General features: G+C 44.2%; 1 protein-coding gene across 1 annotated transcript in view; it reads right to left on the bottom strand.

The window, feature by feature from the left end:
- PGGHG (protein-glucosylgalactosylhydroxylysine glucosidase) overlaps nt 1-27351 on the bottom strand; it is a 328346-nt gene that overhangs the window by 223843 nt on the left and 77152 nt on the right. The window contains exon 3 of the mRNA XM_086957811.1: nt 8185-8395. Coding sequence (XP_086813937.1) covers nt 8185-8395 — 211 coding nt within the window. The remainder of the gene's footprint in view (nt 1-8184; nt 8396-27351) is intronic.

Here is a 27351-nt window from a genome sequence, read left to right as displayed (position 1 = left end):
TTTTGTGAGTTGATTAATAGGGATCTATATAGGGTCAAGATGGTGCTTCAGTGACTAAGGATAACTTTAGTTTCCACTGGATTATAATCCGGCAGAATAACCAGAGCCAACTGGTAAACTGTTAAGGCATGGCGTAATTGCTAACATTTAAAGAATTGGGTCTTATGAAGTGCAATGTCAGTCTGAAGCTCCATAAATGATTTCATCTGTAAGCCATTCCAGACGTCACCCAGCTTGGAGATACCATAAGGTTCCATAGGCTAAGTCCTGCAGCCGGACCATTGGTAGAAGTCACATGCCCTGCCACAAGTATCTGTATGAATAAGTGAATGGGTGTGTGTATAACTTTAAAGGTGAGTAAGTGGCCATGTGATTGACTTTATGGTTTTGCGAGTAGGTGTGAGAGTAGCTCAATGACTGACAGTATGCAAGTCGCTGTTTAGGTGTATGAGTGGATATATCACTGGCTGTATTAATGAGTGGGTTGGTGTATGTTTAGCTGTATGGGTTGCAGAGTAGATGTTTGTGTAGTCCAATGAATCAATGAGTGGGTGTCTAAGTACTGGTATGGGTGTGCTGATGGATTTGAGAATGCTAGTGTGGAAGTTGGAGGCGGTGAATGAAAGGTTACATTAGGGTATGATTGGGTGCGTCAGAGATTCTATGGATTCTAAGGATGATGTCATCAATTCTGTCATGAGTGATGTCATTTGAGGTGTCATGAGTGATGTCACTGACCAATGTCATGAGGGATGTAATATGTGAGGTCATAAGCAGTGCATTGCAGGGGTGCGAGTTATAGTTAGCTGAGCTATATATATACATATATATATGTACCTAGTCACCTTAGGTACTGATTAACAAACCACACAATGTGTGTTTGCATTGTCCAAAGGAAAATCATACACTCGAGCACACAAAGGTATATATACGCCAAAGGTTACCGGAATGATATATATATAAGCCAAAGGTTACAGGGATGTTATAGTTAGGGTGACATTTCACTCGTGTATATATATGTAACATCCATGTCATTGGCTACTTTAAAAGAAGTAAAAAAATGAAAACAAGTGATCGTGAGCAAGGTGCCAGGAGCACTGAAACGCGTTGATCTTTGTTGTTTCCAAGCTGTGCAAAAGCTGTGAATAAATTAATTGTGGAAGGCAGTGAGTGTGCGCCCATTTCTTTCGCCAAAAACGGAGGAGTGCATTATATATATATATATATATATATATATATATATATATATATATATATATATATATATATATATATATATATATATATATATATACATATATATGTATATATATATCCTTCACCAAGACCCCAAAAATAACACGCACACTTTCACAGATCTCAGATTAACGATTTATTTCGTTTGTAGCAGTGCCATTCTCCCCCTTCACCAACGTGTTTCACCCTTCTGGGCTTGATCACGGTGTAAGATATCATCAGTCCCTTTTCTGTTTCAGGATGCATTGTGGGAAAGGTAGTTTGTAAAATATATATAACACCCCAATTGTGCAAATGTGATTTTATATCTGTGCTAGAGTCACTTTTTCCCCCTTTTTGTTCTTATTTCATACATTAAAAACAAGATTGTCTTTATTTGAATCATGGTGCCACATATTCATGTTTCTTTGGGATCTTTGTCACGACCAGTTTTATCACATATTGAGTATAGTACAAATATGTTGATATAATATTGCTTTTCCATCTTTCTTCTACTTGATAGTCACAGTGACTCCACGGTTCAGTTCCTTTTACATTTGAGGATAGGAAACAATGTTGCTTCCGATCATCCACGATCTATTTAATTCTTGTTGTTGTTTGTTATTCAGGCTCAGTGTCTTATTAGTCTGAACTGGTCTGATTTTTCAATTATTTCGACTTTTTTGATTCTTGATCTGTTTTTTTCTGATCCATATAAGAATTTCGTAGGTTTTCTATTCAATCATTTTTCTCCATTTTAGAGATACATACATCTCATCGTCCCCGTTCAATCCTGTTGGAATTTTGGTCTTAAATCTTATGATCAATTTCGATTCCAATCTCCGTAATCTCAATGTCCGATTGCCCCCTCTCTCATTTGCCGGTATCGTGGCCATTCCAAAGTAACTCATATTTTGCCACGTCTTCCCTGGATGTGTTAATATGTGTTTGGACATTGCATATTTAGATCTTTGTTTTGGATTGCTCTTGTGTGTTCTAATATTCTTACATGAGGATCGAGGAGCCGTCTGAGGGAGAGAAGATTCCAAACAGTAGAGACGGTAAACAAACCCAGAGGCCAGCTCATCCACGAGGATGGAGTAAAAGCAAACAGCGTCACCGTGGACCATCATCACAAAACGGAGGTGAGTGCGGAAAACGCCTATCATTTCATGAGCGGAGCAATGGGGGTCGCAGCGAGTCAGAAAGTGATTAAACGCAGCGGGATACAAGTTATTGACTACACAGATACTCGAGACGAGAAGATAATCAAAAGCAGTGAGCCATAACAAACCCCCCCTTTCATGATAGTCCTGAAATTGGCAATTAAATATAATTTGGAATAAGTGAATGCCACAAACACAAATAATTTAAGACATGGAGGAAAGAGCGATGAAATGCTCAGAAAGAGCAGAACGTATGTTCCAGAAAGGGAGGAATGTAGATAAAGGAAATGAAACAGAGAATTTAACTCTTAAACAAATGTTTGTACAATTAGAAAGGAAACTAAAGAGGGAAATAACAAAAAGCTGGGAAATTCTGACCGTTGAAAAATATATCGAATGTGAGAGTGTACCAAGGGGACTCCGAATTTTCACATTACCTAATCATCCAGACACCCGCCCTGAGATGCTGGAAGAATGGGGCCAGAATAATATGCAATGCTCACAGAATATGCTCCGGATAATAGTAAAATACGGCAAAATTGACGTGGTAGAGTTACACAAAGAAATTACTGAATTGGAAGCAAAAATCCTATCCATAAATCAAGAGGAGAACACCAAATATTTCAGAAAAGAAATGGAATGTAACTTGGAAAAATATGAAAATGAAGTGGCAGAGCGCAAAGAGCGTAAATTCCGTAGAGATGAGCACGATTATGAGAGTGGAACCATTCTGACCTTCGCAAAACGATTTGAAATATTGAAACAACAAATAAAGGGAAGTAAAAAACAACCATTGGCAACATTGAATATAACGGAAAGTGAATCGGATACAGATTTTAGCGAAGGGAAGGACAACAAAGCATCGACCAACGTCCTTCTTTTTTAGAGGAAATGCAATTGGTATTTGGCAATTGGCAATTGGTATATTTAGACCAACAAACTCCAAGAGGAAGAGGTATGAACCGAGGAAGGGGTGGAGAACCAAGACAACTACAAAGAAAAGAAGAAAAACAAGAAGGAGCCACAACAGAAAAAATAAGTTATCCTCTCCGCAATCAAACAACGAAGAAATAGAGGGAGAGAATGATAAAGAACCTTACTTGATTATAAATCTGTCGAAGCATGTCCTAATACGAGCGGAGGAGAGCTCGGAAAGACACTTTGATTTAGTAGAGACAAAAATAGATTTGTACAAGTATGTTCGCAAACTAAAACTGGCAAAATACTTCAGTAAACATGAAAGACAAACAGCACAAACAGGGGGAGAAAATCCTCATAGCACCATCACACAGGAAATAACTATTCAAGAAATTGAGAGTTTAAGAACAGCTAATGGACTGGCAAATGAAGTGGAAGATGAAAATGTACCAGACTCACAAATTTTACGAGAAATGGAAGTGAGGACAAATGAACATCCCAGTACGAAGTTTAAAGATAAATCAAAGTTTTGCCCTATACTTTATTCGGGAAATCGATTGGATACATGTTATGATGTGGTCTCAGCGGATTTGGAGAAGAACACCAATATAAAACATGGACAAATAAAGGAAAATCTGAGTCAACAGGAGAGAAAAGCACTGGACTCATTGATGAAAATTACAACTATAGAAGTAAAACCCGCTGATAAAGGGGAAAATATAGTAATTCAAGATAAGACAGCCTATATAGCGGAAGCAATGAGACAATTGAATGACGTGAATAATTATCAAAGATTAAAGAAAAACCCCTTGAACAGTCTGACCGAAGATCTCAATGCAAAACTTAAAAAATGGAGGATCAAGGATTGTTGACCGAACAGGAGAGACAATTCTTGCAAAATGACACACTTGTGATGCCTACCATATACTTTCTTCTGAAGGTGCATAAAACATTAATCAAACCCCCCGGAAGACCGATCATTTCCAGCTGCGACTCATATCAGAATGCCTCAATTTTTGTAGACAATATCTTAGCGCCCATAGTACCAACCCTAACGTCATATATAAAAGACACAGGAGACTTTCTACGAATCTTGATGAACACCCAATGGCAGAAAAACAACATGCTAATAACAATTGATGTGGTGTCATTATACACCTCAATCAATCATGATGTAGGACTAAAGGCGATTACATATTTCTTAAAACAAAAGCCAGTCGCACAATTGAAATATTGCACCATGATTCTGGATATGATTGAGATGTGTCTCAGAAACAATGTGTTCCTATTTAATAGGGAGATTTTTTCGCAAAGGTGTGAGAATGCCATGGGAGTTTCCTTCTCTCCAAGCTATGCGAATCTAGTAATCTTGTGGTGGGAGAGGACCATAGCTTGGAGAGAGGAAAACGACCGTCACATGGCCAAAGTAGTTCTTTGGTTAGGTTTTATTGACGATCTTTTCCTTCTATGGAATGGAACGGAGGAAGAATTTCGAATTTATCTTAACATCCTAAATGATAACGACATTGGACTTAAATTCACCCACAGCATAAGCTCAAAGGAAATAGTTTTTCTCGAAACTAAAGTCTATGTGGAAGCAAATAAAATCGAGACTACAGTACATAGAAAGAGTACAGCGACCAACAGCATACTACATGGAAGAAGTTTCCATCCAAATAGTGTGAAGAAAAACATCCCTTATGGTGAACTCATCAGGATGAAAAGAAACTGCCCCAATGAAAAAGAAATGAACCTCAAGTTCAATGACACAAAAAGTTGATTCCTAAAAAGAGGGTATCAATATAATGATGTCAGACGAGGAGAAATTAAAGCAAGAGCAAAAAAGAGGTCTGACACCCTCGTAAGAAGAAAAGGTCAAAAAATTGAAAATCAAACAAAAGAACCTATAAGAATGGTAAGGAAAGTCCAATGATATGCAACTCTTTGAAAAAATACTGGAACATTCTAATGAAGGGCCCGACATTGGCAAGCAACTAGGCAAGTGGCCACAAATCTCATATAGAAAAGCTCCATCTCTGTCGGATAAATTGGTCAATAGCCACTTCATCAACAAACGCCCAGAGACATGGTTTCAAGGACTACAAAAAGGCTTTAGCAAATGTAGCCAGTGCAAGGCATGCAAAATTGGCAAAAATCTGAGAAGCATTGCGGATCCACAAGGAAAGATGTTTAACATCGAAGATACCATCACCTGCAACACCACATATGTGGTCTATTGTTTGGAATGCCAATGTGGCAAAAGATACATTGGCAGTACAATTTGCCCTTTAAAGAAAAGAATATTAGAACACACAAGGGCAATCTAAAACAAAGATCTAACTTATGCAATGTCCAAACACATGGTAACACATCCAGGGAAGACGTGGCAAAATATGAGTTACTTTGGAATGGCCACGATACCGGCAAATGAGAGAGGGGGCAATCGGACATTGAGATTACAGAGATTGGAATCGAAATTGATCATAAGATTTAAGACCAAAATTCCATGAAGAAGAAGCATGTTGCTTTGAAACGTGTTGTGAATTGTTTAAAAAAACCAGCTTTGATATACAGCTGCGTGATTAAAAGGGTTTGTTAACCGCTCCTGTGCGGAGTCGCGACCTTATGATCAGAGGCACCTGGGATGATATATGTGTGTGTACATAAATACATACATAGGTAGATAACTAGTTAGATACATAGATATATAAAAAATTTGCACAAATAATCAATAAAGTGGAAAAAAGAAGAAGCGGCCCTGTGAAAGAAAAGAATTCCACCTAAAGACTTTTCTGACACAACTGAATATCCCTACTCTAGCTAAAAACGAGCTTCAGTCTGAAATTCACACGTAATAAAACAAGACCGTGCGCAGTAGACCAGTAGTACCTCCCTAGGTAATGCGCTCCATGATATACAACTCTCCCAGCCCATTTTAGAGCTCTGAGCTCGGTTACATGCTTGGTGGTAGTCTTAGAAGAAAGTGATCTGGTGGGTGGTACTTCATGAACTGCCCCGTGGGCAAGAGGATATTGGAGCAGAGTGCTCAGGTGTGGCAGGAGTAATCACACAGATGACCAAAGAGGAATGGGACTGCAATCAGGGCAGGTCACAACAAGGGCACTGCTTTCACTGTGCAGAGACATCACACTAGAGATGTACTCTGTAGAGACAGCACTACAGCTGTACAACATAGAGATATCACACTGCAGATGTACAGCCGTGCTACTGATACGAGATAGCAGTAGAGTTAGTTGTACTGCATAGAGAGGTCACACTGGGGTTGTATGCTGCACAGAGAATGCACTACAGCTGCACTGTGTAAAGAGACTACTGCAGTTGAATGTTGAAGGGATATTTTACTGCGGATGTAGAAAGATTGCACTGCAGTTGAATGTTGAAGAGATACTGCACACCCGTTATAGAGAGACTGCACTCTAAATTTACATTGAAGAGATTGTGCACTAAAGTTGTAGACAGACTCCACTGCAGCTATACATTGAAAAGATATTACACTACAGTTGGAGAGAGATTTCACTGTAGCTGTAGGGGAAGAGATACTACACTACAGTTGTAGAGAGAGTGTGCTGCAGTTGTATGTTGAAGAGCTAATGAACAACAGTTACAGAGATGCCAGCACCGGCAAATTTAAGATGTTACTCTCTACTAAAGAAGCACAAATACCCTAAAACACATATCTATGGATACACAGCACTGGTTGTGCCAGGAATGGTGAATACTAATGATTTTCACTTAAAGTGAGTGTTATCATTCACTGCAGGTACCACAATGCACCTGGGTGGAGGTATTGTGCTCCTTCCTCTCTGCGTTTGTCTAACTTCTGGTACCACGATAGTCGGTTTTTCCCCACCACTCCCATTTGCGGACTCTTTCTTACCAATTGCTGAAAGGTTTACTTTTATTCAATAAGGATGTGTTTTTTAACTAATCAGAACTCATAAAATCCACATTCATTGGTTAATATTTAATATTGGACGTATGCTAAATTTGCTTCTAGTCACCAATGTTTCAGTGATATATCTGCATTCTTCTACACACCGCAGGCCCACCGGCAGCCCTTTACTAAGGGATTGCACACTGGGGGGAGAGGGGTCAGGCAGCAACAGCGGATTCTTATATGCTCATTAGAAAATGGGAAACACACTGCAGTCCCGTGGGACTCATTCAAGGTGGGAGACCACTACATGATTCAGGGGAATTTAAATTAGCAACTTCTGCTTTTTCTGTCAATTATATTAGAGAATATATATTGTGTCAATTCATATGCAGTCAAAGCAGAACGTAGTGCAGACGGCACAGTGCTTACATGTGAAACAATACATATTCAAGTACATATACATGAAGACACTGTACAATTCACTGGTCTTAAATAGTATTCTTTGTTATGAAAATGGCGGTGCTGAGAAATGCATCACAGTTCCTCCTACTAGAGTTTGTTCAACAAAAATCAAGGTGAGGGTTTGTCAACGTTTCAGTCACATCAGGACCAAGTAATTTGACCCTTCAACCACCATGAAAGTTAGGTTGAGTCTCTGATAACAAATCAGCAGTAATATTCTTAGTATTGAGTACACTGTATAATGTGACCTTTACTGACAAAACAGTCCATATGCGGTTGATACATCCGCTTCACGATATGCCGCCCTGCATACTACACATGTAGATGGAAAATGTTGACCTTTTTGGCTCAAAGACTTTAAGTAAAACCTCAGAGTAATCCAAAAATCATATCACTTTCAAGCATGACTTAACCAGCCACACAGAAAGGTTTAGTAGGGCACCAGAATGAGCCACAGCTAATCCAATGGAATGTAAAGCAATAGACCATTCACTACCATTAAGATGTCCCAACAAGTATACTCACTCAGCTCCCTGAAAATCAGGTCCTCGTTGCAGGTTCAAATCTGGGCTCTCTGGTTTGAATGACGTCTGCAGACTCACTGTGATTGGCTGGCTTGAGGCACCCGATCTCGTTATGGAGATAGCGAAGGCAATCAAGTGAACATGGGATCGATGGGCAAAAATCTGCTGCGTCACAGTGTATTCCAGGCATTGCAGCGAGTGTGTAAATGTACCTATGAAAGGAAAGAAAAACATTGTTCACCAAATTGCGTCTGTCTAGTCAAAATTGAAGTTATTTGTGATAATTAAAACATAATTGGAATTATTGGTTTTATTACTCAATAACTTAGATTGTAGATCTCTGCAGCAGATGCTCAACCCCAAGCTGTCTTACAGGGAAGAAATTATAAAAACCCAAAGCATTCCAGTATAGTAGGTCGAGAGACTTACAAAGAAGTTAAACTGAGTTGTTAGTAATACACAATAACCCAACCCATTCTGCCTCGTGAATGGGGTGTAAATTTGTTATGTGAGGCATGCAAAAACATACTCAACTTGAAATCACTAAACGCAGAAATTATCAAATAACAGAAAAGGAACAGCTATGTGAACACTATACACTGCACACCTCTCAGCCCTAAAAACACCTTCTTACTCTTATAAGCTACCTACCACTGAGCCCTAAAAACATCTTTATTCCCCCATACACTACCCATCTCCAAGCTCTATAAGTTCTTACTAGCCAATACACTACCCATCCTTTAACTCCTTCCTACACCCCTACAAAACCCTTCCCTGAGAGATAAAACTCCTCAACTCCTTACCACCAATGTACACTAACTATACCTGAGCTATAAGAACAATCACCCAGTTGTGCGGCTGGGTTTAGTCAGCTTCCCTGGGTGGTAGCACAGCCTGGGCCTAAAGACCACAGCTACTTACATAGCCAAATAAGTAAATTTTCATGCAAAAACTTGATGTCTCCATGTTGGGTGTTGGGTTGTATTGTGTCACAGGCAGAACACCCAATAACACAAGTTTTGTGCTGTTTTTAGCAGGAGAAGTATGGGAAAGCTAGATTATAAAAAAAAGATTTTGGATCCTTGCAGATTCTGAAACCTTTGCTTTAAGGAATATGATGAAAATTTGTGATTTTAACTAAGATTTGAGGGCATTCTTGGTAAGAAAATATTGTGGGAGCCATGCAAGTCACAGCACCCAGAACTTCCCTGGTGTCTATTTTACAGATATGTCTGAGTTTGGTAGGTAACCCTGGGTGATGGCTAAACCTTTGTTATTATCAATTGACTTTCTCTCCATTTTAAGCTTCTAAATGTAATTATGGATGCAAAAAAGAACACATTTTGCAAAGTGCTCCTTGAATTACATAAAAGTATGGGTAACCTCAATTTCAGTGTTTTACAGATAACCACCATTCTTAAACTCCTTATCTAGGCAGGGCACACATAGAAAATTATTTGGTTTCCTTCATTCACATTTTCATTCATTACATTTTACCTTACAAATTGGTGCATGGTCTGTAAACAATGAAATACAATTATGGGTTTCAATTCAATTAGTGGATCTAGGTATTGCCTGGTTTTGCACAAACGTTATGGATTGCTGCAACCAGTGGGGTCTGACGGACATAACAGTATGTTGCATTTGTAAATCGGCCATTGAGCAAAAATTACAGATGAAAAGATTGTCGCCTATTACTATTTTCCAAACTTATTTGCATAATTATTTTATGTTAACAATTAGATTCTTTAGGACAAACATGTCAAATCTACCATAATTACCTCTTACTGAATTAATAATTGTAACTACTTTTGAGAAGTGGACAGCTTTCTAGGTTCACATCAGTTTCCACCACAAACTGTAAGTAAGTAGAAACCACAAAAATAGGGAAAATCAACTATTACTTGGAAAATTGCAAAATCAGAGGTAGAAAAATGTGAGGTATTTTTTGACAACTCTGCTTGTTACTGAAAGATGGTAATATGATGATCTTAGCATAGCAAACCATTTGTTGATGTTATCATTAGAATATAAAGATGTATGTTTTCATGCCCTGCACTTTTACCAATTTCTTCTCAAAAAAGCCTACGAACTTTTACAATGCTCAACATGTTGGAAAAAAGGACACAAATTTGACCAGGAAAAAATCAAAGAACGTTTGAGCAAAAAGCACTCCAAGTATAAACAAGCATTGGCATAGCCAATAGGTCTCGCTATTGGGACCTTATAAGTGTTCAGTTATCCAGCATAATATCCTTGGTGCAACAACATCAACTGTTGCATGGCTAAACACTCATAAGGTCCCAAAAGCGATACCTGTTGGCAATTCCAATGCTTGTTCAGAATTGTGGCTGGGGTGGAGAAAAACAGCATTGGCTTTCCAGATGGCCAGATTAAGAACCTTTGGGGATGGGGGTAGACCGTAGCAATAGCTATGTGTCCAGAATGAAGCCTAATGATACTTCTAAGCTTTAACCCCTCCCTTCTACTATTCTCCTTCCATTACTTCTACTTCTCATAATTTCATGCCATGCAGTTTGAACGTGGGGACAAGCTCTGCCAGGAACATGTGTCTTGACATGCTGGGATCCTTTGTGAAGCGGGTGGCAAAACACCAAGAAAAGGAATGTTTGGAAAGGATATCGGTGGAGTGGTTGGGGAAGTGAGGGATGCCCTGGGGCAACTCCTACCTATATTAGCGAACCCTCATCAGGGGAGAGGGTGCCCAGTGCAGATGATGGGGTCATGCTGCATAAACCGATGGGAGTTGAAGGAGATCAAGTGTCAGTGAGTCGGCCCAGTACAGACATAGTTGGCACTGAGGCGAATTTGGAGCAAGGAAGACGTTGAATTGGGGGGCGGTTTTGCTATGGGGTGTCTTTAACGGCTCAAGCATAGTGAGATAATAACATTTCAGGAATATGGTTGCTCTGAGAAGGCAGAGTCATTTGGTCTTTTCCAGGAAATAAATAGTATTTATATGAACAGAGGGGTGTCCTGGTGAGACTGCTGGGGAGATACCACATGGCTACAATTCAGAGCGCTATTACGGGATAGGTGGTGGGTACGGAAGCTGGGGTGAGGCAGGTAACATGAATGCGGGTTGGTTGCGTGGAGGAGAAGAATGGACGCGTCTACATGTGGGGATGCAGGAGTAAAGTAGTCTTCAGCCGTGGTGCTCTGAGAAGGACAGAATGGGGAACTGTAGAGAAGTTTAAGGGGGCAAGCCATGAGTAGATGAGTGCTACTAGGGAAGGTCTGAGAGGTTAAGACTGCTAGAGTGACAACTGTAAGATTCATGGTGCATGTGAGGTATATAATGGATGGTGGTTAATGTTTGGCCGGCTGTTGGCTGTTGGCTGATTACTGTTTAAGTGAGGTGTTGGTATTAGGCTTTGAGGTATCATTGTTAGTTCTGATCTATCTCATTAAAGGGGCCTCGATCTTCCACACTTTATCTCTTAGTCTCTAGAGATAATGCTGTCCCCCCTGATACATCCATGATACATCCATGATACATACTGTGTCATGATCAGTCATTTGCAGCGCTCAACACTGACGGTAATAAATAAAGTTCCGCACGGAAAGCTGAATTCACTTGCAAAGCATCACTTTGAAAATATGCAAGTATTTATATCACTGACGCTGTCGTAGAGAGTTGTAACTTTTGACACTCACTGTCCTGAATTTGCACCCATTCCAGTTGGTCACCCTATTTACAAGGGGTGCCTGATGGCGGGTGAAATCTAGGCTCAAATCTGTTGGCTCACAGAACATTATGGTTCATAGTGATGGCTCCAGAAGGAAGGTGAATGGATAAATAATTGGGGCACGATTCAATAAACCTCAAGCCAAAACAGGCATATGTGTGGGAGGAAACTCACCCAGTACAAAAGTAACACCATACAGGATCAGTGTATGGTGAGGCGCTGCGTCTCTGGGGAGGACGACCCAAGCAATGGGTGAATATAACAAACGCAGGAAAAATGGGATCAATAAAACAACTATTGGTATAGGACCCCCAGACATTACCCCCCCCCCCCCCCCCCCCCCAAGGACTCAGATGCGTTGTTCGAAAACAACAAGGGTACAGAACTTACCCTGATGCCTTTCGGACACCGTCGAGGCTCAGTGTATAATGGAAAATATAAATTAAAGGAAAATATCACCTACTGATTTTACATGGTGGCAGACTGCCATCATGTGGTGGTGAAGCTCCAGGTTCCTGAAAACAATCAAGCTTACCGAGCGCTGGAAACGCGCCTCTTGTGCAGGGAGGGCTGCGAGTGCGTGTGTGCTTGGACTGCTGTATGTGCGGAAGTTGTGATCGGGAGCACTGCACGTGGTGAAGCTCAACTGGAAATCTCACGGGGAATTTACAATTATTCTAAGCCAGTAAACAGTAGTGCGGGAGCACTAAAGTTAAGTATAGGGCAAAATAAGAAATGAAAGTAAATATTAAACACGTTCCTGCAATTGAAGGAACTACCATGGAAACAACTAGCTCAGCAATCGCCGGAACACTCCCTGCTGCAGCGCACCGACGCAAACATATGTTGGTGCCTCGCGCGGTGGGGGGGGGAGAGGAAGGTCGGGCGCAATTCACTCACGAGAGCGATAATTGCGACCAGATGGTGGTGCGCTCCTGCAAGTGTATCTCCTGACTTGCACGTGTTGCCATTCATGGCTGGCTGAAAAGCCTAAGCCACGGGAAAAGGTCTTTTTCCTTTGCAACACATGCGCGTTGCGAAGGCCAAGACCTAAAAAGAACTCAGTACTAGGAGATAGGAAAGGGTGGGGATGTTGCATATCTATACCACATCATTTATAAAGGTGGATTAACTTGGACATTTTGGTAGCAGTCAGATGGGGGATGGATGCTACGGTGATACCCAGATTAACTCCTGATCCAGGCAACAAAGATGAATGTAAATCTTTCTTAGGACTTGCAGAATATTATTCTAATTTTGGTCAGAACTTTGAAAGTAGTGCATGCACGTTAAAAAGATACTCATTATGTGTGGGACCAGGACTGACAAAAGGCAATTGTAAAAATCCTAAATGGAACTTCCAGGGCACCAACTTTATGTTATTTAAATGAAGGAAAAAATACCATATTAATAACTAATGCCAGCACTAGAGGGCTTGGTGCAACCTTAACCTACAATGTTAATGTCATAGAAAGAGCAATAGCATCTAAATCTTGACACATTCAGAAAATTCCTCAGTAGGGGAGAACGAAGCTGTTGCATGTTATTTTATCATTAAGCATTTTAAAACTTACTTGTGGGGTCTACACTTTGTACATTATACAGACCACAAGCCCATAATGCATGCCATTCATTACATACGTTCTGAATGCACTACATTCATGGGTTGGTAAGTGGTTTGTGATGTTAGAAAGATTGTGTTTGTATTGCCAGGAGAAAAAAAGATCGGTCAAACATTACATCAGAAAAAGACAAAGAAAAGGTGTAGTTACTCATGTAAATTCACTGCAACACAATTTGGGCCCATCAATTAATAATAATTTGCATAAATAGCTCCCAAAGTTTTTTTTCTGAGTTGAAATCCCCATTCAAATACACTTTTACCCCAACTAATTGTTTCATTTGTGTACACCATTCCTGAATTATCATTGGGTTTCTCTTCATTTTTACCACCAATGTCAGAATAGTCAAGTCAAGTCAAAGATAGCTTTATTCGATTTCATTAAAAAAAAACATAAAAGCACATGTAAAAACAAGAGAACAATTAAAATCAGATTTGATTAAAAAACAAAGAAATACAATTCGACTACATTTTTTTTTATTTTTTAAATTTGTTTTTATTGCAGATTTATAAACAAAACTTCAAGGTCAGATGACCGGTCCATCTCTAGCATTACAAGGCACTGTACGGTTTTGAAATAGTACACAGCCGTTCAGCCCACATCCCGGAGGCTGGGCGGCGCACCAACAGGTCCCATCAGGAGTTCCCCATGTGCTGTTCAGAGGAACGCCAGGTCAACAGCATAATTATGTATCTGCTTTTGTTACCTATCAAACTCCCCCCTCCAACCCCCCTCCCCACCGCCACAAACATTCAATCACTTCGTGTATGCAATAACCGAGCCCTCAGTGCCCGCACTGTCAAGTCTATGCCAGTGCACTTCAAGGACAGCCGTCCAGTAGCATCTAACATCTTCCACTCCACGTCAACACATGCGTGCCACCCTCCTTCCCACTCACTGGGGGACCAGGCAGCTCTCCCTATCGGATGTCCTCCCCTTGTTATTACTGCGGTGTGACCTAATAACGCCCCCCCAACCCCTCCCTCCCCTGCTGCCGCTGATGTGGGTGGTATCTATGGGTCCTATTAGGAGATCTCGCTGCCTATCGGGGTCAAGCATTCGGCCTTCCAAGCCTCATGGAACCTCCCTTTCTAGATGTCCCTCCTCTTCGTCCTTGGTTAAATAGTCGCTCAGATCCTGCACAATCATCTCCCATGCCCTTGCAAACTCTAAGCTCTTCTCGTTGCCAGTTCTCGTGGCCTGTCGCATTCTGATCTCACTCTCACACCTGGACCATTTCCGCAGCTCATTTGACCATCTCCAAACAGACGGGCCCTCCCTGGATTTCCAGCGCCAAGTGATCTCTCTTTGTGCTAGCATGAGTCCCAGGTCAATAAACTTGCTCGTGATTTTAGTCTTTGTCGTGTGTGGGAACCAAAGTAATATGCACGCAGCCATATCAAATTCCATCTCTCTCTCAGTGACTGCATTCAAAAGCTCTCCCACCTCAGCCCAATATGTCCCTAACTGCGGGCAGCTCCACAGCATGTGATCTAGCTCAGCTTCAGGTGCCAAGCATCTCGGACACGCTGCATCCCGCACCTGAAAGTGCCTTCTGATTTTCCCTGGTGTCAAGTATGCTCTATGCAGTATAAAGAAGTGTATCTGTTGGAAACGGGCATTCCTGCAACCCTTCCATGTTCTCTTCCAAATATGGCCCCAAACCGAGTCTGGTATGGGCTTGCCTATGCTTTCCTCCCATTTTCCCTTTAGCGCAGCTAGCGGTTCAAGACCCTCGTTCAGCATTCTTGAGTGGATACAAGTCACCACCTTGACCGTACCCGCGGCCATCACCACGTATTGGCAGGCCATGGTCGTGTCCGGCTCCGCCAATCCCCCCCTCCAGTGTTTTTGTATTGCTGTTGCCACTGGGGCATGCAAAAGGTAGCTCCCATCCGTAAGACCAAACTGGTCCTGTAGTACACGAAAGGGAGCCAGCACCCCGTCAACATATATATCTCCCACCACCTGCAGACCAAGTTCCTCCCACTCCGCCAACGGAGACCAATCCCCTCCATGTGGCAGCGCCGTCAGCATTCCTATGGGGATCTCTGGGGCGTATGGGCGAGCCGCCCACCCCCTCCTCAGGCTCCTGTGCCAACACATCCGGAGGGTTTTCTCTTCAATTGTGAGATCGCCCAATCCCAACTTCTGCTGCATTACAATGTAGGACAGGATGTGCCTCTGAATGCCTCTCCCCCGTACCTGGTCAGGGCCCTTAAATTCTCTCGCGATGTTCTGCGTTCAAATCTGGAGCTGAGCCGCCAGGTAATAGAGTTCAAAATCGGGGACCGCCATCCCACCCTCAAGTTTAGGTCTATGCAAGGTATGTAACACCACTCTACGCCTGCCCTGGCACCAAAGGAAGGCAATGACCATCGATCGTAAGTCTTTGAAAATCCGCTGAGGGATCCATACCGGCAGGGTGCGGAAATAATAGAGCAACCGCGGCAGAGCCACCATTTTTAACAATGCTATACGGCCCAGCACTGACAAAGGAAGAGAGGCCCAAAAAGTCATGCAGCCCCGCAGTGCTCGTATGCAACGGCCTATGTTGCCTTCCAGCAGGTCCGCAGCTTCGTGGTAAACACGGACTCCAGGTAGGTGAAACTGGAGCCTTCCCAAACCACGCCCACCGTAAGAGGAGGGTACGGTACATTCCCTTTCAACGGGAAAATGCAGGTTTTAGTCCAGTTCACCTTGAGGCCTGATAGCCTGCCAAACCGGGAGAGCATTTCTGTCGCCCCTCTAAGGGCGCCTTCTGTGTCCTCCAAATAAAGCAACAGGTCATCCGCATACAGTGAGATATGGTGGATTTCCTCACTGCACCGGACTCCAGAATATAATACACCCGTTCGTGCCTGTGCCGCCAGTGGTTCCATCGCTAGAGCGAACAGGAGAGGGGATAGCGAACAGCCCTGTCTCGTCCCTCTGCGCACTGGGTAGTCGGGCGATATTACTGGTCCCAGTCGCACCCTGGCTGTTGCATCAGCATAGAGGACCTTCGTCCAACGGCCAAAGCCACCTCCCAGGCCGAGCTTCTCCAGGACCTTATCAAGATATTGCCATTCAAGGCTATCAAAGGCCTTCTCAATATCCACCGATAACACTGCGGATCTATGCTCCGAGTCTGAAGCGCTGTCCAGTATACGGATCAGGCGGCGGATATTAAGGGATGTATTCCTAGTGGGAATGAACCCCGCTTGGTCTTCATGGATCAATGTGGTCATGTGTGGTAGTAATCTAGTGGCCAGAATACGGCTTAAGATCTTGTAATCCACCGTCAGCATAGATAGGGGCCTATATGATGTCACGTCTGTGGCCTCTTTACCTGGTTTCAAAAGCGGCACCACTAAGGCTTCCCTCATTGATTGGGGGAGGCGTCCCAAGGCCAGGGCCTCGGAATACACTACTAAGAGCCTTGGTGCCAATACATCTATGAATTTCACATAGAATGCAATCGGTAGGTCATCCACTCCGGGCGTCTTGTTTCTAGCCATTTGTTTAATGGCCACCCGAATCTCCGATAGTGTTATGGGGCCGCCCAAATCCTTCGCCGTCTCGTCATCTAGCGTCGGGAGCTGAACAGTGTCCAGGTAGTCGCCTATCACCGCACTGTCCACCTCCAGCTGGCTCTCATATAGGGTTGTGTAGTATGACTGAAAGCGAGTCAAAACCGCAGTCTGGGAATAGACCACCTCCCCTGATCCTGTTTTAATGCTCATGATCGGGCAACCCCTAGGTTCCGGGTTAGCGAGTTTAGCAAGTAAAGTACCCACCTTATCTCTTTCCCCATGCACCTTGGTGAGGTATAACTTGTAATCATAGCACCTTAGCCTCTCTGTTTCAGTCGCCACTACTTCTTTTGCTTCTAATAGCCTGCCCTGTAGTTCCGGTCGCTCAGGCCTGCGCTGCTCTAGATCCCTCAGCCACCACAGTCGTTCTGGCATTCGAGAATCTGCCCATACACACCCCTCTCACCACCACCTTCATCGCATCCCATTCAACCGATCGCGTGGCAGTTGTGCCCTCGTTCACTTCAAAATACTGCTCAATGCCCTGCTGGACCGTGTCGCTGAACACCAGATCCTCTAATGTGTCAGGCCGCAATCTCCATGTCGGTACCGCAGATCTCGCCTGCTGCCATTGTACCGTCATCAGTAAGGGATTGTGGTCCCAGGGGGCCACTACACAGCATGGAATCTATTCTAACATGTAATGCATGCAATGCTGAGAAGAAAGAGTAGTCTCTAAGGTCAGGGTGTTGTTCCCTCCATACATCCACCAGGCCCCACCTCTCTTGCCAATCTTTCCTGTGCGCGGCCAGCCTCCGCACTGGAGAGTCGGCCAGCGGCAGGTGGGATCTGTCCCGTGTCACATCAACGATTGAATTGAAGTCCCCCCCCCACTATGATGGGGCCCGCCAGGAAGTGTGCCAGTAACCCGGAGAGTTTGTCAAAGAAACGGGGTTGGTCTATATTAGGGGCATAAATGCTACTCAGTACCACCTCCCGACCATGCAGCCTGCCCTCCACTACCACAAACCGACCCTCAGGGTCCGCTAGCTGATTCGTGGCCTGGATGGGACTCCCGCTCTCACCCAGATCAGCACCCCTCTGGCAAACGCTGAATATGTCGTGCCAAACACCTGCCCACGCCATCTCTTCTGCAATGCAGTACATTCCTGTTTGGTCAGATGGGTCTCCTGCAATAGTGCAATCTGGACGCCACGTCTCACCAAATAAGGGTGCACCTTGCTTCTCCGAGACATCGTACGAAGTCCGCGGACATTCCATGTAAGGCTTTTTAAATCAGGTAACGTTCCCATTGCTGCTATTTCCCCTCCAATTCAGCCGCATCAGTTGGACCCCCACACCATGGCAGCAATACCCCCAACATGAAACACGCTAAAAAACTTTCCCAACCCCTCTCCCCAGAACAGGACCCAATAATGAAGCATCAGTCCCCATCCAAACTTGTAACATCACACACAGTCCACTACTCCGTGGTCGTCACCACAAAAGGCCTTAAGGGCAATGAGGGGAGGCCCGGGCCGACCCAGGGCAAGCTAGGCCCTAGCTCCAAGCCCAAGATCCCTTATGATATTTACAACAGAGTACCTGCAAGTCCGCCAAGCACCCTGGGTAGTCCGCTCCAACAGGTGCCGCATACTTGGCCTTCACTGCAATCGTCACTCGTTGAACAGTCCATCCGCCGTTTGTGGGGTGACCTTCGGCCCCACAGAGCTATCCGTCTCAGACAGTTCTTCCCCAGATTTTCTGCTCTTCTCTTCTGAGTCCGAGTCATTCAGTACCCTCTCCTGTTGAGAGCCCGTGATGATCGCCGTTGATGCCAACGCCCCCTTTCTGTCCTCCGCCATCTCAGCAGTTCGCTGTGCTTTTTTAAGTTTGTTCTTCTTGCGGATGCGTTGTGACTTTCGAATCTGGACCGGCTTTTGTCTTTCCCGTTCATCTTTATGTTGGCGATCCGTACCGGCACGGTACAACTCCAGCCATGACCACGCCTCATCAGGGGTCTGGAAGAATTGGGTCGTCCCATCCAGGATTACTCGTAGTTTGGCCGGGAAGAGTAGGGAATACTGGATACCCTCGCTTCTCAGCTCTTTTTTCACGGCCAAAAATGACGCCCTGTTCCTCTGGACTTCTTGCGTATAGTCTGGAAAAATTGTTACCGAGCTATTGTCTATTTGGAATGGGCCCACCGAGCGTGTTCTTTGAATCAGGAAGTCTCGGTCTTTAAAGTGCAAGAGTCTGATCACCATTGGCCGTGGAGGGCGTCCCAGCATGGGCGGGCGTGCCGGGACCCTGTGCGCTCGCTCCACGGAGAAGAATGTAGACAAGCCCTCCGGGGCCATGACCGTTTTAAACCAGTTTTCCATGTAGGCCACGGCATCGTCCCCCTCAATTCTTTCTGGCAGGCCTACCACCCTTACATTGTTCCTCCGGTTGCGGCTTTCGGAATCCTCCGCCCGTTTCTCTAGCGTTGCCAGCCGTTCAAGGATATCAGACAATTTGTGTTCTGTGGTGACCACCGCTGGTTTCAGTTCCTGGAGCAGTTGTTCGTTGTTCTTAACTTTGTCGGAGCCAACATCAAGCCACGACAATCTTCAGCTAAGCTCGAAGACTCAATTAAAGACATGATTGAAAGGGTATTAACAGACACTATTGAACCTACACTCATCAAGATCTCGAGTGACATAGTCGAAACCCTTAAAGACTGTGTAGCAGGCATTATGTCCCGTTGTGAGAGGACGAACTCCCTGTTGCTCCAAAAGGTGACAGAGCATCTAGCTTTAGATCCACCGCATGCCACAGGACAATTAACCCAACCTATGGAGGTGACCAACAACGGAATTACAATGCCCAATGCAGCACCTTTGCCACTGATCCCAACAGTGATCCCTGCTAACAACTCTAAATCTGTCGGAAATATCCCGCACCCTACCAGACAGAATAACTTGGATCCCAAAACAAATAATAGCGAGGCAAAGGACGAGGCTGCTGTTAAAACACCTCATAAGAGAACGGGGAATGGTTTGTATCCCAAGCCTATGGTAAATTTACCCCCTGAGGCTACTCCTTTCGTGGCAGTTCTGGTTAATGTCCCAAAACCAATCCCGGGAGTATCTGAAACACAACTAACCCTCATGGAAAATGTCAAGAGCTGGTGCGACAAAAACTGTACAGGTCCTAGTGATGTTTCTGCACATATAAGCTTGGCGAGAAGAGTTACTTGGCTGGGTCCGACGGCCAAACGCTTCTCTGACGATTGCGTCATTATCAATTTCAGGAATCCACACGTCTGCACAAGACTTTTTTGGGACGCAACTGACATTATCCAAGGGCAAATACGTGCGGTCCCACTGGGCTTTTTCTATCCCGCCCAACACAACAAGCCAACCGGGATATAGGATATAGGAATAATACCCCAAGACACAAAGTGCAACTAGCCAACTGGGCCACTCAACCACTTAGCTCCCAACTGTCCCTAGATTGCAATCAACAAGTAACTCAGACCCCTGGCCTGGAGCTAAGAAACCGTTTTGATGCCCTTACAAATCTTGATACTAACACCTGACTGGGCACCAAGATGGGGCTGCAGGAACCTTCCAGATCTAAAGGGGCTAACAGATCAGTTAAGCTAATGATATGGAACATTTCCGGCCTTCAAGCCAAAAGAGATGATAAAGAATGGCTCGATATCATTAAGGAACAGGATGTGATTGCACTACAAGAGACTTGGGACACTGAAAGTAACTTCTGGGTAGAAGGATATGTATCCTACTTTAAAGCTGCTCAAAAGTCTAATAGGGGCAGAAGTAAGGGAGGCCTAGCACTTTTAATCTCAGTAAGCCACATGGGGGTGATGAAAATTATAAATATTAATTCCCCTAATTGTCTTATTCTGGAGGTCTCGATGAGTATGGGGGAAAAACTCCTATATGTACATTTTTATAATTCAACAGAAGGGCTACAAGGAAGCGAAAATATCCTAATGTTGGCTGATTTTTTAAACGATTATAAGAAGAGTCAATCTACTTTGGTTTATTATATTGTTTTAGGTGATTTTAACACACACCTCTGTCAACTCAACTGTTATGACGGCAGTTCCTATGATGATGACTATTTGACCCATCTGCACTTCGAACACTCTGTAAAAGGGGGCGCCTTAGAAGAACTGTTGATTGATATGGATATGTCTGAACCCGCCTTTGTGAACCCGAAAGACAGAGTAGTAACTTATAGTGCAAGAGGGAGTAATACCATCATTGATTATATTTTTGGGTCACCTAGTGTTCTTACAAATGTCATCTCATACAATGCCATTATAACAGCATTTAGTGACCATAATCCGGTCGTTATGGAACTGACTAATTTAAATCCAACCATAATAAATCTTGACCAACAGTGAACCTACACCACTGTCATCCGGGCCCACGACCAAGGTAGACGAGTCAAATGGTCTAGGATTAACGTTGAGGAATTTTTTAATAATTTGTGTGATAAAGTAAGTGTGGAACTAAATATATGCAGGGACCCTTTGACCACAGGAGGAAATGTCACAAAAGCCTTTGAAACCATATGTAAAAATGTTGCTAAGGCCCTTACAAGCAAACCGGCTGATAAGCCACGAAGGGCACAGGGATGGTTTAATGCCGATTGCTCAAAGGCACATAAAAAACTCTTAGAAGCCCTAAAATGTAAGCCACGTAACATAATTGAAGTGTCCCAACTAAGGAAAGAATATAGGAGTATGACCGAGGCTCGTAAAAGAGAAATAAAACACACAGCCTGGGAAGCACTCTATGACAATCTTACTTTAAGGGATAGTGCAAAATTTTGGTCTATAGTGAACTCTCCTTTGTTTAGTGGCAAAGAGAATGAGCCATTAGAAGTTAATATCATCGAGAAGCAATGGCTAGATCACTTTGAAAACATCTACGGAAGTAAGACCATTACTACCCCTTTTACTCCTATAGATCCCTTACCTACAGACACTCCACTAAGGGTAACGGTAAAAGAAGTATTAAACGCAATTGAAAATACTGCCGGCGGGAAAGCCCCAGGCCCGGATGGGGTCCCCGCTGATTTGTATAAAGCACATCCCTACATATGGTCTATAGTACTTGCGAATGTTTTTAATTTAGCATGTATGAATTTGTCTGACATTCCGACCACTTGGTCACATTCGGTTATTATTCCAATTTTTAAGAAGGGGCAAAGGGGTGATCCCAGGTGTTATAGACCAATATCGCTACTTGATTCCTCTTTTAAAATTCTAGGTAAAGTCATTTTAAACAAAATTAATTTGTGGGAAAAGGAACATGCAATCTTATGCAACACTCAGTATGGATTCAGAACTGGTAGGGGGACTGAGGAGCAGTGTCTTAATTTATACATGACTGTTTGTAAATACACTGTCGCATCTAGCGGGTCTATCCACCTAGCTTTTATGGACCTGTCCACAGCGTTCGACCTAGTAAATAGGTCGAAGCTGTGGACGATTCTTGCGGAGCTGGGTTTGGACCTTGCTTTGATTAATTTTTTAGCTTTCTTGCACAGCGACCTGACCGCATCAGTACGGATGACTACAGAAGGCAAGTGTACCACTGGATTTAGATCAGTAAGAGGGGTTAGACAGGGGTGCATTTTGGCCCCCATGTTATTTTCTTTGTATATTAACTCTCTGTATTCTGTTCTAAAAACAGCCACCCCAGATATACCCAATATGGGAGGGTCACCGTTGCCGGTACTGATGTACGCCGATGACACGGTCCTCATTGCCAGAACCCCCAATGGTTTACAGTTGCTTCTTGACTCGTTTAGGGCTTTTATGGAAAAACTAGACTTGGTTGTAAATATGGAAAAATCGCACGTTATGTCCATTGGGAAAGGTAAAAACACCACAAAAACCTTACGATGCAATGGAGTGATTTTATCCAAAGTCAAAACATTTACATACCTTGGTGTCATCTTCGATGACATGGGCAACTGGACCCCGCAGGTCGCAAATAAAGCAATGGCTATACGGCGGTCATTTGCAGCGATACTGAGTTTTGCTAAGAGACTGGGGGGTAAACCAACTGAAGCCATCCTCAAACTGTATAGAGCCAAAACTCTGGCTCTGGCTAGATATGGGGCTGGGATTTGGGGATTCAGGGACTTGGCACTGATTCAGAAGGAAGAGAATAGGTCCATGCGCTTACTATTAGGCTTACCACAGTCTACACCCATCTTCTCTGTCTTGACAGAATTAGGGCAAGGATACATTGAGGATGCCCTTAACCTGGCCCCACTACTTCTTTGGGTGAAAATGTGGCTGAACCCGAACCTGATGCTAAACCGTCAAATTATTACTGACTGCATGGGGAGAGACAGAGTTAAAGATATAAAATGGCTAAGCTATATTAAGTCTGTTGCTACTCATTTGGGTCGTCCTGATTTGTATAGTAATCCCGAGAGGCTATGTAAAGAGGATGTCACATGGATTAAAACACATTTTATAGAGTCTAGGTACATGCTTCGTGAAGCCCAAGAAATAGAGAAAACAACTGTTAGGGCTCACTACACTGTTGTTTCAACCATGACCATCCAGCCTTATTTGAAGGCAGTGAATAGGCCATATCACCGGTGGCTTCTCACAAAATTCCGTTTCAACCAGATGCACCTCCTTCTGGGTGACTATCCGAAATGGAACAAGCCAAGGGATTATGCCCCATGTAAATGCGATTCTTTCTCTGACCAAGACCAGATCCATTTTGTATTTTTTTGTCCTTTTTTTGCAGAGGTGAGAGAAAAATATTTACTACCGCTTTTGAGAAACAGGGGATTTATGCAAGTGAAACCCGCATTGCTGTTTTTACAAATTATGGAGACCCCTATTGTAATGTTTGGGGTTGCTAGTTTTCTGGTTTCAGCCATGAGAGCTAAACGACTTAGATCACTGAATACCTCAACAGCTGAATGAACTATGTAAATATAGAGATGTAGCATACTATAAAACATGTTCCTTATGATTTGCATAATTAAATTTGCTCAGTATAGTTTTAATTTGTTTTGAATATGGTAATGAACTACCGTTAGAATATAAAAGTGATGTCTTAATCAAGGGGTTTGATCTATCCACAAGTTAAAGTAACACCTGAATCCGATTCATCCTGCTTAAATGTTCTTTTTAACGTCCTTTTTTAACATCTTTTTAATGTATACTGCATAATGTACTGTCTTGGTGAAAAATGAAAAGTGAAAAATGAATGAAATGTACGCCTACTACATTGTTATATGTGTTTCTGTGTTTGTAGTATACTTTTATGATTTTAATTAATCGAATAAAGTAATTTTGACTTGACTTGACTTAACTTTGTCGGAAAGTTTCGCATGATCCGCCCTCAACAGACCCAGTCCCGTGGCCACCTGCGCAATATCTTGGTGTAGGGATTCCTTGGTCGCAGTAATCGCATCCAGTATGCCATCCAGCCGTGCATTCAGTCTTAGTTCTTGCGCTGATGCATCCGGTGCCGTGGAAGGCCCACCACCGTGTCTGGCATGGCCGGCTGGCCGCCTCCCCATCTCACGCCCAAGTCACTGCCAATAGCGGCCATCTGGAGCACCGTGTGTATCACGGCCGGGTTGCCCCCAGTCGACCGGCTAACCCAAGGGTCCGTTAGCTGGGTGGGTTGCCCCTTGTGTCTTCCTCTTACTCCGCGGTCCCAGCTGTCCGCCCAAGCTATAGCCGCCGCCTCCAGGAAATGGGCCGTACGCCGCTCAATGACCCACTCTCGCACTGGGGATGACCTTCCACTGATCTCTCCGAGCAAAAGCACCCCAACAGGTTCCTCGCGACTCAGGAGCCGGGTCATACAGCGCCAGCCGCCACCTCCCTCCGGTCTCACCACTGCTCCTCGACAGGTCCCAGCAAGCGCGGGAGCAGGTAAACTTCCAGTGCGAGAGCGCGAGGGAATCGACCGCACACCCTCAAGTATTCAAACCGGGATCAGCCAGAGTCTGGCGCCCTATCTGGGCGTGGGCGTTCCCTCCAGCGGCACAGTGCAGCGACCCCCCTCGCCACCTGGGTCCTGATCTTCTTGTTGGCGCCAGCTGCATGATTTTATGTCCTTATAGACCGCCCCCCACCTAGTATCTGGTCGGGTTCACAGGGCCAGGCCGTACATACCCCCTCCGGCCTCAGTCTCACCGCTCGCGGACCGGGTCTCCCCCTGGACTTCAGCTTCAGTTGTTAGGCAGTCCCCCATCCGCGCGCCAGGTCCGTCGTGCCGCTCTCCTTCCCGCGTCGCACCTTTCCGTCCCTCACCACTCGCCGATATTCCGGGGCTCCGATGTCGCCAGGCCTTCAGCGGCTGCGGGGGATCAGGCGTCTCTGTGGGTTAATGTCTCTTGGGAAATGGCCACCGGTTCCGGCAGTGGGGGGATGGGCTCCCGGCCAAGGTCTCCGGGGCGGCAGGCATCCGCTCCGCGCCCCCCCCCCGCAGTCTCCCGTCACTGCACGGCAAGGGCTGCACTCTCCAGGGTCCTCGGACAGCCGTCCACGCCGCACCGCATCCGCAGCCCTCCGTTCCCCGCAGATCAACCTCCGCCGCTTGGGGCGGCCGCCATCTTGGGTTCTCGTCCGCAGCTCCGCAAAGTTCCGATAGCTGGTCACCGCTCCTTCCTCGGCTACCTGTCGGCCCACGGTTACAATCCTCCGTGTGTCCGGTGTCTCAGACGTGGTTTCCGAGCTTTCAGCTTGCTCGGAAGCGAGGTGGTTCAGGATTAATATGGGATCAGGCACGGAGCTGTAGGCTCACGCCGCCACCCCGATCGGCGTCCAAGCCACGCCCCCCCCATACAATTCGACTACATCAATAGATTTTCAGACTATTTACACAAAGTGCCCGGTGCAGTTCAGAAATACATTAGCACATGGAAGTTCTACATCTAATAATACATTTTAAAAACTTTGATATGGTAATGATAGTAATTTCATCCTGTAGTAATAACATCTTTAAAAGGGCTGGCCTACACTGCCTTAAACCCCAACGCTTTAACAAGGGGATTAAGTATCTTGTCCTTCCCCACCCATACAAATTACAAAAAAGAAAACAATGGATGGTAGACTGCACAGAAAGGTCATCACATGGGCAGTTAGTTAGGTTTTTACACCAGTCATTTGTGGCTGGGAAGGTAACCATCCTAAAGAAGTTACCCATTCTCAGTTGTGCTAGTAGCATTCGATCATAACTGCCCAACTCGGGCGCAGATAAAGCTGCAGGCCAGGCTCCTGCAATAATGAGTGATGATGGAGGACAGAGGCCTTCTTTCCCTCGACTGACCAACGTTGATCAGCCAGAAAAGAGGTACATTTTTCTTTGAGGATTTTTTTGGACATGGAAGTTATCAGTAAAGGTGTTTAATAAAATTCTGGATGCCCTATATTTGTTAAAAAATCCTTGACATAGGAAAGCCACTGAATACTTTTAGACCCCTCAAGCCTCATACATTCTTCAATAATCGTCCTGTTCAGATCAGTTTCAGTAGAGGTCCAGATCTTATGCCAGAGCAGCATTGGACTGATCTTAATTAAATCAGTGATGTAGACCAAGGCAAGTTCCTTATGACAGGCGTAAGTTGAGGTAGACCTAGGAACAGCTAACACGTATCTAAGAAAGCTATTTTCCTTTACCTGGATTTCCTGACAATCTGAGATGCCCCAAATGCCGGCCCCATATATGGCAGTCGATATGCACTTGGCTTTGTAAATGTCAAGCAGAATGCGTACAGGCCTGCCACCCAGCTTATTTGCGAACTGCATTAATGCCCCGATAGCTCACGAGAAAGCTAGGCACTTGGTAGTAATAGCAGTAGTCCATGTACCTTTACTGTTAAAAACAACCCCTAAATAAGAAAAAGTGATTGTTATTCCGATCTTTGACTGCTCTAAAAAAGTGTAGCAAGAAATCTTATTTTTGGATGAGCAGCACATAGTGAAGGTTTTCCCCGTATTTATTTTTAGGCCCCTAGCTCCCATATACCCTGAGAATCTAGTTAACGTCTTCTGGAGGCCTACTTGGGTTCTTGACATAATTACCGCATCCTCTGCGTAGAGTAGAATAGGCACCGCAGTGCCATTGATTAAAGGATAATCTACTTTCAGTTGTGTTAGGTTATCTGCTACACTATTGATATAAAGGTTAAAAAGAAAGTGCGCCAGGATACATCCCTGTCGGACACCCTTCATTATTGGAAACTTCTCTGTGCATTCACCTTTCTTACCGTGACGCACCTTTGCCCTGCCCCTCTGTATAGTTTCATTAAAAAA

The sequence above is a fragment of the Lissotriton vulgaris genome, chromosome 2_1 (genome assembly GCF_964263255.1).
Source record: "Lissotriton vulgaris chromosome 2_1, aLisVul1.2, whole genome shotgun sequence".
Taxonomy (NCBI): Eukaryota; Metazoa; Chordata; class Amphibia; order Caudata; family Salamandridae; genus Lissotriton; species Lissotriton vulgaris.
Note: the sequence above shows the minus strand (reverse complement) of the source record. Positions and strands in the feature narration are given on the sequence as shown.